The sequence below is a fragment of the Hemiscyllium ocellatum genome, chromosome 39 (assembly GCF_020745735.1).
Source record: "Hemiscyllium ocellatum isolate sHemOce1 chromosome 39, sHemOce1.pat.X.cur, whole genome shotgun sequence".
In the NCBI taxonomy this organism is placed as follows: Eukaryota; Metazoa; Chordata; class Chondrichthyes; order Orectolobiformes; family Hemiscylliidae; genus Hemiscyllium; species Hemiscyllium ocellatum.
The window spans coordinates 23,678,711-23,693,900 of NC_083439.1; the positions used below are offsets into that span (position 1 = coordinate 23,678,711).

A 15,190-nucleotide genomic window follows, 5' to 3' on the forward strand; every position below is an offset into this window, starting at 1 on the left:
ATAATTCACAGTCCTCAACCCTGATGACTATCTATGTCCTGCTTTTCTATTGTGAATACCGATGCAAATTATTGAGTATTGTGCCCACGCGTGTTACCTCTGTGGTCCTTAATGGGCACTTTTTTTTTCCTCGTTATTCTCTTACGTTTTAGATATTTAAGGGCGGCACGGTGGCACAGTGGTTAGCACTGCTGCCTCACAGCGCCAGGGACCTGGGTTCAATTCCCGCCTCAGGCGACTGACTGTGTGGAGTTTGCATGTTCTCCCCGTGTCTGCGTGGGTTTCCTCCGGGTGCTCTGGTTTCCTCCCACAGTCCAAAGATGTGCGGGTCAGGTGAATTGGCCATGATAAATTGCCCGTAGTGTTAGGTAAGGGGTATATGTATGGGTGGGTTGTGCTTCGGCGGGTCGGTGTGGACTTGTTGGGCCGAAGGGCCTGTTTCCACACTGTAAGTAATCTAATTTAGAAAATCCCTCTGTGTTTCCTTTTATTCTACCAACTTTCTCATGCACTCTGTGTTTTCCAGAATTCCTTTTAAATTCCCCTCCTACCTCCCCGGATACACTGCTGTATAAATTCCTCAGCATCTGACATAAATTTTTTTTGTGTCTTAAACCTAACTGTTATGCCCCTAGATGTCCAGGCTAAATAAGTTCTCTTGAATGCGATTTGATAATTATTGTACTATATCTCTACCTACATTCTGAGACTATCTCAGTTAATATTTAAGTCATTAACAACCCTACTATTATTGATTATTGCCACACTTCTCTGCAAAGTGATTACATATTTCATCCCCCCCCATCTCTCCCTGACTATTTGGGAGCCTATAGTAGATACCCGACACCACGGTTACCTCTTTCTTTGTGATCTGTTTTACTTCACCCATATTGCCTCAGTAAATGAGCTTTCCAAGACATCTTCACACTGCTGCATTTGATTATTTGATTAATATTACAAACCCGTCTCCTCTTCTATCCCCAATTCCGACTCACCTGAACATCCCATAACCAGGAATGTTGAGCTGCAAATCCTGTCCAAGTCTAGGCCGTAGCTACAATATCATACTCCCACTGACCTGGAGTCCTCTGTCTTATCCCTCAGTTTCCTTGCATTAAAATATGTTCCATTTAGCCTTGCTACCTTCACTTCTTCCTTACCCAGTCTATATTGCCTCTGCCTTTCAGACTTGCCCACTTGAGGTTTACGCTCTAATTCTATCTCAGCTTCGCTCTCCTCTGAATTACTTGTCAAGTTTCCATCAGCTTGTCAATCAAGTTGAGATTTGGCCCAACAGCATTAGAAAACAATGTGGGCATGGGACTCTGACTCTGATTGAAGAAATTGAAAAAAAAGAATTGACCTGGTAAGTGAGACCAATTTTGAAACAGTGAAGGCAGTGGATTTGGAGAAGACATCTGTTAGTTATTGTAGCAACCCGGAATGGAGGAGCCGTGCGAGCAGCAAAAAGAAGCATCGTCTCTGTGGTTTCCAAACTGAGTGATTCAAGGTCTCTATCAAGCGATGAAGAAATGGCTTTCAAGGTTAAGGTTCCTCTAATAGATGCTAAATGAATCTCACCTCCACCTCAAAAAACTCCTCTGATGAAATCGTAACGCATAAAAGGATTGCTAAACCTACACAATACTTCCTCATCTCTACTCCTCTTCTTCCCAGATGTCCCAGCCAGCAAGTGGTTAGCCATACAGTCCTACCAGTGCACAGGAATCACAGACATACTCTCATGCAGCAAGAGGTCGTTTGGCCCATTATTTTTGTACTAGATCTTCAAGTGAGCACTATTTCTTATGACAATTTTCTGTTTTTCCTTGAGCATTATTTCTGTCCAAATAATAATCCAATACCCCTCAAGAATGCTTCAGTTCTAGGCAGTGTTTTCCATAGAAACAGAGAAATTGGTGAAGGGGATAGACCAAATGGCCGTTTGAGTCTGCTCCACCATTCAATATGATCACGGCTGATCTTCTATCTCAGTCCGCTTTCCAAACTTCTCTCCATAACTCTTCATGCCTTTAATGTTTCAATATTTATCAGTATATTCAATGACCTGGCCTCCACTGCCTTTTGCAGTAGTGAATTCCACAGTTTGATCACCCTCTAAGTGAAGAATTATTTCCTAATCTCAGTCTGTATCCTGAGACTCCTGGTTTTAGACTCCCCAACCAGGGATTATAACCACCTGCATCAATTCTGTCTATCCCTGTTGGCCTGATTTGGAGATGCCGGTGTTGGACTGGGGTGTACAAAGTTAATAATCACACAACACCATGTTATAGTCCAACAGGTTTAATTGGAAGCACACTAGCCTTCGAAGCGCCACTCCTTCATCAGGTGGTTGTCAACCACCTGATGAAGGAGCGACGCACCAAAAGCTAGTGTTGGAACTTTGTACTTTGCAATGAGGTACCCTTTTGTTCTTCTAAACTCTAATGAGAACAGACCCAGGCAAACCACTCTCTCCCTGTGATAGTGCTGCCGTCTCTGGTATCAGTGTTGCGAATCTGTGCTGTGCTCCCTCTACGTTCCCTCTATACTCCCTCTTAGGAAGGGAGAACAATGTTCTAGGTGCAGTCTTACTAAGGCATGATATAACTGCAGAAAGTGAGGACTGCAGATGCTGGAGATCAGAGGAGAGAGTGTGATGTTGAAAAAGACAACAGGTCAGGCAGCTTCTGAGGAGCAAGAGAATCGACGTTTCGAACATAAGGGCTTGTGCCTGAAACATTGATTCTCCTGCTCCTCAGGTGCTGCCTGACCTGCTGTGCTTTTCTAGCATGATATAACTGCAGGAAGATATCCCTACTTCAGAACTCAAATGGTTTTGCAATGAAGGCCAATCTGCCATTTGCTACACTTGTCTGGTTATTTTCATTAACTGGTGTATACGGGCATCCAGATCCCTTTGTACATCCCCAATTCCCAATTGAAATAATACTGTATTTCTGGTTTTCACAATTGTATAACTTCACATGTGCCTAGGTTAGACAGCATCGCTCATGCATTTGCCCACTCACCCGGCTTGCCTAGATCACTCTGTAGCCTGGCATGTACCTCACATTCACTAACATCTCACTGCCTGGAAGAAGTTGTTTCTCATATCATATTTGCTCCTTTTGCTGAACGTTGGAAGCTAGTTGGTTTTTTTGAGTCCATTCAAGAGGTTGATGTTCATGGTTGGGTGCTATTTGTGTAGTTAAGTCTCAAAATACTCTTTCATGAATGTTGCTGCTTGCCCCCAGAGGAAAACAGATAAAGTCTTGATTCCCTGTGTAAACCTGACCAAAAGAAATTAAGCAAAAAGACTGGAAATCTGAAAGAAAAACTGAAAGTTGGAAATACTCAGCAGATGGGTTACAGGTTGGTGATCCTTTAGAAGGGTCACTGAGCTGAAACCTTGGCTCCATTTCTCTGCAAAACTGCTGTCTAACCAGGGATAAATGAGCACTTAGATGTTGTCTCACTTTGAGAGTAAAGCGCTTCCAAGTTATGGAGGCCTGTTTAACTTGGAACTGAGGTGGAGACACCACTCCACCCTCCTGGAATATAAAACCACACTAATTCGAAGGTGTTGGCTCTGAATCCCACTCAGTGACTCACTCGTGCGGTGGAGCGTCCAATAAATATTTAAGCAGGGAGGAGAGATCCGTGTGTGATAACCATGATTTTAAAAATCGAAGGAGTTGCATCATTTTCCTCCTGAATATTTAGACTGAGTCAGTTAGATTGTGCGACTTAACAGGGATTAGTGTTATGACAACTCTTCCTGGGGAGAAAGGAGAAAAGACTGCTGGCACTGGAAATCTGAAATTGAAATAGAAAAAGCTGGAAGACTTCAGTCAGTCAGGCAGCATCTCTAGAAGGAGGATTTTTTTTCAGACAAGCTAGCCAGACTGGGAGAAAACAAAAGATGTAACAGTGTATGATCAAATAGAGATCTGAGTAACTGAGCGAGTAAAGAGCTGAGGTGACAGTTTGGGATAGGTTGTACTCAGGAGCCATTTTCTAAATAACCTTTTCAGGAATGTTACTTCTCCTTTCTGGAGTAGGACAACCCAGGCCGCCAATCTCTAGGATGGTGACGCTACCACTAGGCACAAGAGCCCTCAGGAGCTATTTAATGGTAAATGGGATGATGCAAAACACAAAGGGGTGGTAATGGACCGGAAAAGATGTGTCTGGAGGAGATGTCAGGCATTCTGCAGCCTCTGGTTTTCAATGTTGAAGCCACAACTTTAGATCAAAGGAGAGCCATGCCAACACATAGCCTTTCAAGACGACAGAATGTCCCAAAGTGCTTTAAAAGTAGTCTCGTACCTTTTGTTTTTGAACTGTAGTCCCCGATGTAAATGCTGCACGCAATTTGTGCACAGCAAACTTCCATAAACAACAACATGAAAAAACAACTGGAGAATCTGTTCTTGTGTCTCTTTTGAGGGGTAATTATTACTCAGGACACCAGAAATAATTTCCTCAGCTCTTGGTGCCAGGTGTATGTTTTTTTTCCTCTGTTCTCTTTGACATCTCATCAGAAAGATGCCAGCTGTACAGTGCAGTGCTCCATCAGTATTGTACTGGGGTATTTGCATGAACCCATAGTCTGCCTCAGAAACAGGCAGCTTCCAACGGAGCAATAACTAAAGCCTGGTCATAATCTCTGCCCCCATTTTCTCTGGTACTGTGTGCTCCTACTCTTGCTGTAACCACCTTTTTGAAAAAAATTATTTCGTGAGATCTGGGCTGTTGAGCCAATGGTTTATTGTTCATCCCTAATTGCCCTTCACCTGCGTGGTTTGTTTGGCCAATTCAGAGAATATTTAAGAGCTAACTATGTTGCTCTGGCACTGAGGTCATATGTCAGTCAGAATGACCATTTCCTTCTACAAGGGCCTTAGTGAAATAAATGGGTTTTTATAATGTTTAATAGTCACGTGATCACAATTATTGAGGCGAGCTTTCAGTTCCAGACCTTTAAATTGCATCTAAACCTTCTCAGTTGATGTGGTCGGATTTGAACCTGTGTCCCCAGACAGCGCCTCTGAGGGGGCAATTGGACCACCATCTCTCTCATGGCCTCCTCTAACTCCAGTTTGTGTTTCCTCTTTACCTCCAAGTATGTTCTCTGTGGTTCAGCAAACCAGTTTAAGATTTGCCCCTGTATCAAAAGACTGATTTTGGTGGGACCCTGATCCTTTTTGGACCCTCCGTAATCCTCCCAGTTGTTGGCATTATTTGTCACCTTTCATCGACTGATAGTCATTGCTTCTCAAATACTGGCCTAACTCTGCCAGAAGGACCCCAATTTCAAATCCAACATCTTTGACAGTGCCTTGGAATACTCTGCCTGTCTTTGAATAATTTCAAGGCGGCAGCAGCCTATAAAATGTGGAGCCTACTCAAACGGTAACACAATGTCTTACTGACTGAAAGATCACGACCATCTTCTGCAGGGGTCTGGAAACTCGATCTTTGAGTCTTGTTACCAGCCAGCAATCTAACATCAGGTCTCCAAACATGAATGATAAGCTTGTAGAAAGGGGAGGTGGGTAGGGGGATTGTCAGTGTAGACAGCAAGATAGAAAATTGCAGGAAGAGTTCTTGGGTTAATGATCTAACTTCTGACTGATTAGCTGTTGATTTTCAGCAGTGGCAAAGTTCGAGGTGCCCTTGAGTTCTGGTGAATGATTGTGCTTTTCCCAAGTTGCTATTTCACCAAGCATTCTCTTTGAAGTTCAGTAAGAGTAGCTTCCTCCTCGTGCTCACAAATCCACTTTTATTTTGGTGATTCTCAGTTCTGCTGCTCTAAAGCAGCTGTTGAAATACAGTTCAGTTTGTGTTCCAGAACCTAATTCCATTGTCTGTCTTTCAAGAGATGACAAGGATCGGTGCTGGGCCCTCTACTTTTTGTCATATATATAAATGATTTGGATGTGAGCAGAAGAGGTATAGTTAGTAAGTTTGCAGATGACACCAAAATTGGAGGTGTAGTGGACGGCGAAGAGGGTTACCTCAGATTATAACAGGATCTGGACCAGATGGTCCAATAGGCTGAGAAGTGGCCCATTGGAGTTTAATTCAGATAAATGCGAGGTGCTGCATTTTGGGAAAGCAAATCTTAGCAGGACTTATACATTTAATGGTAAGGTCCTTGGGAGTGTTGCTGAACAAAGAGACCTTGGGGTGCAGTTTCATAGCTCCTTGAAAGTGGAGTCACAGGTAGATAGGATAGTGAAGAAGGCATTTGGTATGCTTTCCTTTATTGGTCAGATTATTGAGTACAAGAGTTGGGAGGTCATGTTGTGGCTGTACAGGACATTGGTTAGGCCACTGTTGGAATATTGCATGCAATTCTGGTCTCCTTTCTATTGAAAAGATGTTGTGAAACTTGAAAGGGTTCAGAAAAGATTTACAAGGATGTTGCCAGGGTTAGAGGATTCGAGTTATAGGAAGAGGCTGAACAGGCTGGGGCTGTTTTCCCTGGAGAGTCGGAGGCTGAGGGGTGACCTTATAGAAGTTTACAAAATTATGAGGGGCATGGATCGGATAAATAGACAAGGTCTTTTCCCTGGGGTTGGGGAGTCCAGAACTAGAGGGAAGAGGTTTAGGGTGAGAGGGGAAAGATATAAAAGAGACCTAAGGGGCAACTTTTTCACACAGAGTGTGGTACGTGTATGGAATGATTTGCCAGAGGATGTGGTGGAGGCTGGTACAATTGTAGCATTTAAGAGGCATTTGGATGGGTATATGAATAGGAAGGGTTTGGAGGGATATGGGCTGGGTGCTGGCAGATGGGACTGGATTGGGTAGAGATATCTGGTCGGCATGGACAGGTTGGGCTGAAGGGTCTGTTTCCTTGCTGTACATCTCTATGACTTACATCCTAACATGTGACTCCTGGAAAGGTACGAGTCAATGGGGAGCTGCACATGTGAGATTCAGTGGATTTTATCATTATGTTAATCCTGGCTCAGACTGATCTTTACTAACTGATGGCCTCAGGAGCTTGGCTCCACTTGGATAGATGATCACAGCAGGGGGGAGTGATGGTGTAGCAGTAACAGTATTGGATCAGTAACTCCAATCCCCAGGCTGATGTTCTGGGGACATGGGTTCAAATTCATCATGGCAAATAAAGTTTGAATTCAATAAAAAGTTGACCTAATGTAATTATTATAATTTTCAATTATTGTAAAAATCCAGTTGGTTCATTACGGTTCTTCTAGAGAAGGAAATCTGCCATCCTTACCTATGTGGCCTCCATGTGACTCCTGACCCACGGCAATATGATTGCCTCTTATCTGCCTTCTGAGCAATTCTGGATAGGCAATAAATATTGGCTGAGCCAATGATGTCACATTCTATGAACTAATTAAACGAAAATAGTATTTGCCCATTATTAAACCATTGTAAATTCTTGCAGTACTCTGGTATGATAGTTAGATGATTGGAGTTGAATGTTGCTGGTTCATTTTTACTGTGATTATATGAATCTGAAATGATGGGTTAACATTGGAGAGAAAGCCTTTTGCTCTAGATAAAGGAAAAGCAAGTCCCTTTTGCATCCCAGCACTCCGTTCTCATTGGAGAAATTGGTAATGCTTAAAAAGCCAAAGAAACAAAAGTGCTCAACATGAGATGATTTCCATTAGGCTGTGTTTGATAGAAGGAAGGCCATCAGGAAACCTAAAGAGTGAGCATTAATAGCCATGGTGAAAGGGGTCAGAGTTTAATATGGACATAAGCTGCAGGGAAATGGGAAGATACCAGGAATTTGGGAATGTGATCTTGTGCAGAATTTGGTGAGGATGTGAACAAACTTGGCTGCAATATTTAACAACCGTCTGACAATCACCAGCTTGGATTTGCATGTGGAGCTGGCGGAGAAGGGAAGGTGCTGACTTCTGTCTGACATCAACTCCTGAAGAGTCACCATTTTCAGGAGAAAATGTCTCATGGGTTGAGATTGGCAAATCATTATGTATAATTTATATCAACATGAGTGTGACATTGAATATAATTGATCTAATGGGATTTTGATGCAGAGAAATTTTATCCAGATATTCACATTCTATACCATAATGGCATAACGGCTAGAAAAATTATTTAATCTGCATAGTTAATTAAAATTATAGAGTATGCTTTGTTTTAAGGACTGGTTGGAACACGATAACAGGGTCCAGCAGGATTCAGTTGTGTAGATTTGTTTATGATGAATGATTTGGATATGAACCTAGAGTAAGTGAGGCACACCTTCAAGACAAACTTAAATGGAATCTATTCTGATCCTTTGGAAGGACAGGTGAAACTGCAATGAGATATTAATCAGATATCTGAATGGGTTAACAAGTGGCAAAATGAATTCAATTGTCAATAAGTATGAGACAATTCATATTGTTAAAAGGTGACAGCATTCGTTAAACTTTAAATGGAATGGGACTCCGTACAATGTTTTAACAGAGGAACTTTGCAGGGGGATAGTACCATGGGTTGATAAAGCTGATAAACTCATCCAGTCAGAGTTTAGGTTTAATCTTGATTGCTGGAATCCAGAGACAAGAAATTAAATGTACGGATTCATAAGTGACAGGAGTAACCTCCTCAATTGTGAGGTAGAAACTAAGCCAACGTTCGAGATTAGATTAGCAGGGTGGATGAAGAAAAGGTTAAAGGGAATGGGATGGGGGAGTATAATTGGAACTATTTAGTCACGTGAAGGGTAAACAATGACACAGACTGGTGGGGCTGTGTGGCCAATAAATGTAGTGATGGGTGTAATATTTTTACATTGTTTTTCACTGAAAAGGAGACAGATTTTGTGTACAGTTTGTTTGTAGAACTGGATTTGTGACCTGCTATTGCAAAGTTTGCCTTCGGTGTTGTCCTTTTGCCTTTATTATAAAAAAGAAAAAGGCTTGCATTTATTTGTCTGGAGATTTTTGCAACTGCTGGATGTTTGTGAGTGGTGTACAGAAGTGTCGTCACTGGGTGTTACGTTAAGACTGCTTTTTGGAAGAACAACTCACTTGTCCCTTTCTCAGTGGTTATTTTTCTCCATCTGTCCATCACCCCAATGTCCAGTCCAGCAACCCTCAGATAAATACCTGATTCTTCCGCACAATCGAAATAATCTTTCAGTTTAAGGCTGAAATGTTCAATCTCTCACCTTTTTTTACTTTTGGCCCGTAATTGCTTTTGCTCAGCAGACTTCTTGGCTGATAAATAACTTTTTAATCTGTTGCGTTACATATATTTGTGATAACCAATTGCTCTGAAAGAATGTTTCAGTTTGCCTACAAGGTTTTGTGTGGGGCAGGTACAAGAGATGTTTTGCAGTAGGTTCACCTGGCATCCACAAGGGTCTCTGTCTTCAATTATATCTCAAAAACTGGGATCTTCATGCACTTTCTTTTTTGTAGCTACTGCGTTTTTCCAGAATTTTCTGATTCCTTTCGTTGATAGCGGGTTGTCTCTTTAGGTGAGTTTGGTTCTCTTGGCACAGAACAGATGGAATCATTTAATCCTAAAATCCCTACAGAGCAGAAAGAGGCCATTCAGTACATCAAGTCTCCAAAGAGTATCCCATCCAGACCCAAATCCCCATCATATCCCCATAACCTGCACTTCCCATGGCTAATCCACCCAGCCTATGCATTCCCGAACATCGTAGGCTATTTAGCACCCAACCTGCACATAGAATTTTGGAGATGTACAGCATGGAAACAGACCCTTCGGTCCAACCTGTCCATGCCGACCAGATATCCCAACCCAATCTAGTCCCACCTGCCAGCACCCGGCCCATATCCCTCCAAATCCTTCCTATTCATATACCCATCCAACTGCCTCTTAAATGCTGCAATTGTACCAGCCTCCACCACTTCCTCTGGCAGCTCATTCCATACATGTACCACCCTCCTCGTGAAAAGGTTGCCCCTTAGGTCTCTTTTATATCTTTCCCCTCTCACCCTAAACCTATTCCCTCTAGTTCTGAACTCCCCGACCCCAGGGAAAAGACTTTGTCTATTTATCATATCCATGCCCCTCATAATTTTGTAAACTTTTATAAGGTCACCCCTCAGCCTCCGACTCTCCAGGGAAAACAGCCCCACCCTGTTCAGCCTCTCCCTATAGCTCAAATCCTTCAACCCTGGCAACATCCTTGTAAATCTTTTATGAACCCTTGCAAGTTTCACAACATCTTTCTGATCGGAAGGAGACCAGAATTGCATGCAATATTCCAACAGTGGTCTAACCAATGTACTGTACAGCTGCAACATGACCTCCCAACTCTTGTACTCAATACTCTGACCAATAAAGGAAAGCATACCAAATGCCTTCGTCACTATCCTATCTACCTGTGACTCCACTTTCAAAAGATCTGGACCAGCTGGGCCAATGGGCTGAGAAGTGACCCATTGGAGTTTAATTCAGATAAATGCGAGGTGCTGCATTTTGGGGAAGCAAATCTTAGCAGGACTTATACACTTAATGGTAAGGTCCTTGGAAGTGTTGCTGAACAAAGAGATCTTGGGGTGCAGGTTCACAGCTTCTTGAAAGTGGATAGGATAGTGAAGAAGGCATTTGGTATGCTTTCCTTTATTGGTCAGAGGATTGGGTACAGGAGTTGGGAGGTCATGTTGTGGCTGTACAGGACATTGTTTAGGCCTCTGTTAGAATATTGCATGCAATTCTGGTCTCCTTCCTATCAGATCTTTGGACTGTGGGAGGAAACCTATGCAGCCATGGGGAGAATGTGCAAACTCCACACAGACAGCCCCCAGAGAGTGGAATCAAACCTGGCGCTGTGAGGTAGCAGTGGAGAGGAGACCTCTGGAGAGTTCTTGCATTTTTGAAGCTAGGTTGCTGGCAGACATTTTTTCTCTTTCTCTAGATAACTGGATTGCTGATGACCATCTCTCTTTGCTATTAATCAGTGTTTATTCCGAAGTAATACTTGTGAATGCACTTAAATTGTACTCAACCCCATCACTGGGAATTGTGCCATTATTTACCAGTTCCTGATCTCCATCTTTGGTCATCTGTTTGGCTACTGGAGATATCACTGTGAGTATCGATGGGAAAACCAGTTGCTATGTACAGAACAATCTCGGTTATCGAACATCAATTATCTGAATTTCGGATTATCCAAACAAGATCTCAAGGTTCCTGTACATGCATTTCAACTGAAGTAGCAAAATTCTATTCCTCATCCATTTAATGCATTATTCTGTAAATCTGAATAGGAATATAGATGCAAGTATGCTTAAATAAATAAATAATTTCATATATATATATATATATTTGAGACGTGACATTAGAGTTAAGTCTTACACTTTTTATAAAAAGGCTCTCTGTTACTTATTCTCCCAGAGGACAAAGGTTTGTGATTGTGAACACAGAAGAACAATATGTGTGCAAGCCTGAGCTGTGCGCTCTAACAGCAAGATTCCCTCTCAACATTGACTCGCTCAGATTTGCAAACCCAACACGTTTTCTTTCCTCAGCTCATTCCTCAGAGTTATGTTAAAAAATGAATTCGCACTTTTCGTTTCCGTTATCCCGTAACGGGACTTTTTTTTTCCCAAACGAAAAGCAGTTCAGCATCTTTCGGTTGACAAGATTTAGTGTAACTTTTTTTTGATGAGGGAGAGCAAATCGTAGTGAGTTCGCACGCATGAAAATAAACAGGAGGAAAACTTGACGGGAGGAAACATGAGGAAAACATTACCCTCTTTAAAAAAAAAAGATTGATGAGAGGACGGAAACTGAAGTCAGTGAAAACATCTTCCCTTTCTCTCGTGTCCCCCCTGTACTTTGCGCCTCTCTCTCTCTCTCTCTAAGGACTCGGCGGTCACTGAGGAGGGAGGGACAACACTTGGTTAGTCCAGACGGCGGGACAATACCGAACAGAAAGATCGCGGCTGTCGGCGAGGACTGGGACAAAACCAAGGAAAATGTCAGCTAAAATTTCAGAATTCAGACAAACTTTAGCCAAGAAGTGGCTTTATTTGTAAAATATCATGAATTTTTAAGCGATATCCAGTGTTTGTACACATTTTATCAATAGAATGAAATAAAAACTCTGTTAACATGCTTTTTTATATGATCATGTTCAGTATGGCTTCCTTCACAGCAAATTACTCCCCACCCATCTTGATAATCGATGGTGCTCTGTATTTTGAAGAGGTAGTTGGTATGGGCAGGTAGGAAGAAAGTCTGGTCACCTTTTTTTGTTTTAGTCAAGGTCTCTGTCCAACCATCCTTTTCTTCATTGCAGGTCAGCGTTAAGTTTTCACTATGTCTGATGGAGACTACGATTACCTCATCAAATTCCTAGCCCTGGGAGATTCCGGAGTTGGGAAAACCAGCTTCCTCTATCAATACACTGATGCCAAATTCAACTCCAAGTTCATCACCACAGTTGGCATTGACTTCAGAGAAAAGAGAGTGGTGAGTAAATTTGAAGCTGGAGACTGTCTTGCAACAACCGTAATAAACGAGCATTTTAGTGCCTTCTGGGGATACAAAGCCTTTTGTAAGCTTTGATGTTTTGAAAGCAAGCTTTTTGTGTTAGGTTTTGTGCTTGTACACTGTAACTTGTGTTTTATGTTCCTATTCAGTGCATGATAATAAATTTCTTCTAGCTGTAAGCTAGATCTTAAGCACTACCCTGTAAGAGTGTAAGGCAGAGAGAAGCAGGAATAGCCCCTCCAGCTTGACCTACCATTTAATAAGATCCTAGCTGATCTAACTACAGCCTGAAGTCCTCATTCGAGCTACCCCGAGAAACGATCACCCTTCTTTTCCAGGAATTTGTCTACCTCTGCCTTAAAAACAAAGACTCTGCCTCTACCGCCTTTTCAGGAAGAATGTTCAAAAGACTTGTGCCACTTTGTCCAAAATGTTTTTGTCTCGCCTCTGTTTAAACAGACAAACCTTTGTTTTTAACCAGACAACCTAGGTTTCAGGCTCAACGTTGTGAGAGAACACCCTTTCCACGTCAATCTTGTCACGACCCCTCAGGATCATATACATTTCAATCAAGTTATCTTTTACTCTTCTCAACCCCAGTGAACCCGCCTGTCCAGCTCTTCCTCCCACGGCGACCCACCCAGTCCATCTATTACTTCGCTGACCCAAAAATAATTCCAGGCTTTACTTGGGTATACGTTCTCTGCACCGCAATTTCTGCAACCAAAGACCGAGTGCCACCAGCTCTGTGATATCTGAGACCGAGGATAGATTGGTATTTCTCATATCAATCAGCTCCAACCCTGAGGAGCAATTGTTAGCAAGGTAAGGTAGAATGCTTCCTTGTTGACCAGGCAAACAAAGCTGCTGAGTGGCTCAAGTTCTCCAAGTGGCCAGTTGAGCCACGTTCCGAGCACTCTGATGGAGATTTGTAAACTCAGAGTGGTTTATGTGGCTCATTCACTCTCCTGGAGAACTTGGTTCTGAACCTACTCGTCTCATTTTGTTTTTGAAGATGCCCATTTTTCCCGCTGATCAGGTGGTTTTCATCTTGCCATTATCCAAAGGCAGGAAACTAAGCATCAAGGTTCTGATGTTTCAGTACTTCATGTTGGAGGGGGTAAGACAGATGTGAGGGAATACACTGAAAGAAACACAAGCTGTGAAGTTTTGTGAAGATTGAGAGCCAGTGGAGACAGAAGGACTGGTGACAGTGGCAGAGGGGAGGCTGGTGGGACTTTGAGATACGCGTCAATGGGATTTGACACACCATAATTTTGGAGGAGATACATTGGTACAGTGCAGGAAGTACACTGCCCCCATTGATTCCTGTTTGGTGCACACTACCCCGCATAGCACCTGCATTATCCATCACTGCATTGTAATTAGATATGAGACCCTTTGATCACACAATATTGCATTCCTGGAAACAATCATCTTGTTAATAAAAGTATTTATTATTGCACATGACTTCTGTCCCACCCATTGGGCCGATAGTGCAAATCTCCATTAGGCACTGACTCGAAAAGAAACTACTACAAGTCACTAAAACTTGTGAAAAACTGAGTTTACTTGTTACCGGTTTGAACAAGGTGGCAAGTTCCAAATGATGGACAAGAATTGGACTTTTCATTGATTGCTGCTGTTGAATATTAAGTTCCTGTTAATCTCTGCCTCCCTTATTATGATTGAATACCAAGACCACAACCCTTTAGAAAGTCATTTATCAAATTGATTTGATTCCTCCTAGGTTGTCAATAGAAGGGAAAGAGCCACAAAAGACAGTTATGGATGGGTGAGGTTACAAATTCATCACAGCTTTCCTGAGCTGCATATTGAGTTTGTAAAAGATATATAGCCAGGGATGAATTTCTCTGCAAGTACTCTAGAAGCTCCACAGTGCCCTAGAGTAGATTTTTTTTCCCCCTCCCTCTGGACAGTTTTATGTGACTCATTTGTACAGTTGTTCAAAATGAGACTTCAAATATCAAATTTCTAATGAATGGGACATTGTTTAATTTTAGCACATTTTAACTTTAGCCAGCCAGTAGACAGGTTAATGTGATATTTTGCTTCAATGATCACCAACATAAGCCAGGAAATGTTGAACAAAATTCCTGATCTCCATTGTCAAGTGACATATTCTGGAAGCCTGACAGGAAGGGAAGGTAGAGCTGGGTGTGGGTTCTCTGATTGACGAGGCTATGAATATCTGGTCAAAGATCCTGATCACATTGGGTGCTACATAAATGCAAGTTTCATTCTTCCTCAAATTGAAGCCTGAACCTCGACAATAAATGATTAGTGGACGCAGCTGCTGTTTAGCTAGCTGTGGCTAGGATGTGATTCACATAGAAATTCATCAGTTTACCTGCTATGGTGGACTGTCAAGTGGCTATCTCTTCTTGCTGAGCTGGTAGAAGGTATTCTATCTCCAGGAAAATAAATGCTGCCTTTTCCAGCAATGTTTGATTCCTACATCAAACCTCATCCCTGAAGTAAACTGTCTCTCACTTAGCAGAATCCGGTGTCTCTGGCATTGGTGCTCGTGATGCTGTTTCACCGCCCCTGCCAACCCCAGCTCCAAAAAGATCAGATTTAACCTGGTGCAGAAGCTTCTCCCCATTAGCAACTCTGCTGGAGCTATCCCTATAGTTGCGTGAAGGGTGGTCCTGTAATCAAATAGGAACCAGGACAGTCTGGT

At 42.4% G+C, this 15,190-nt stretch overlaps 1 protein-coding gene across 5 annotated transcripts in view; it reads left to right on the plus strand.

Moving 5' to 3' along the window:
- Positions 1-15,190, plus strand: part of rab27a (RAB27A, member RAS oncogene family) — a 139,212-nt gene that overhangs the window by 82,803 nt on the left and 41,219 nt on the right. For all 5 annotated transcript variants that reach the window (XM_060852911.1, XM_060852914.1, XM_060852910.1 and 2 more), the window contains one exon: positions 12,293-12,465. In XM_060852911.1, coding sequence (XP_060708894.1) covers positions 12,313-12,465 — 153 coding nt within the window. In that variant the 5' untranslated portion in view covers positions 12,293-12,312. The remainder of the gene's footprint in view (positions 1-12,292; positions 12,466-15,190) is intronic.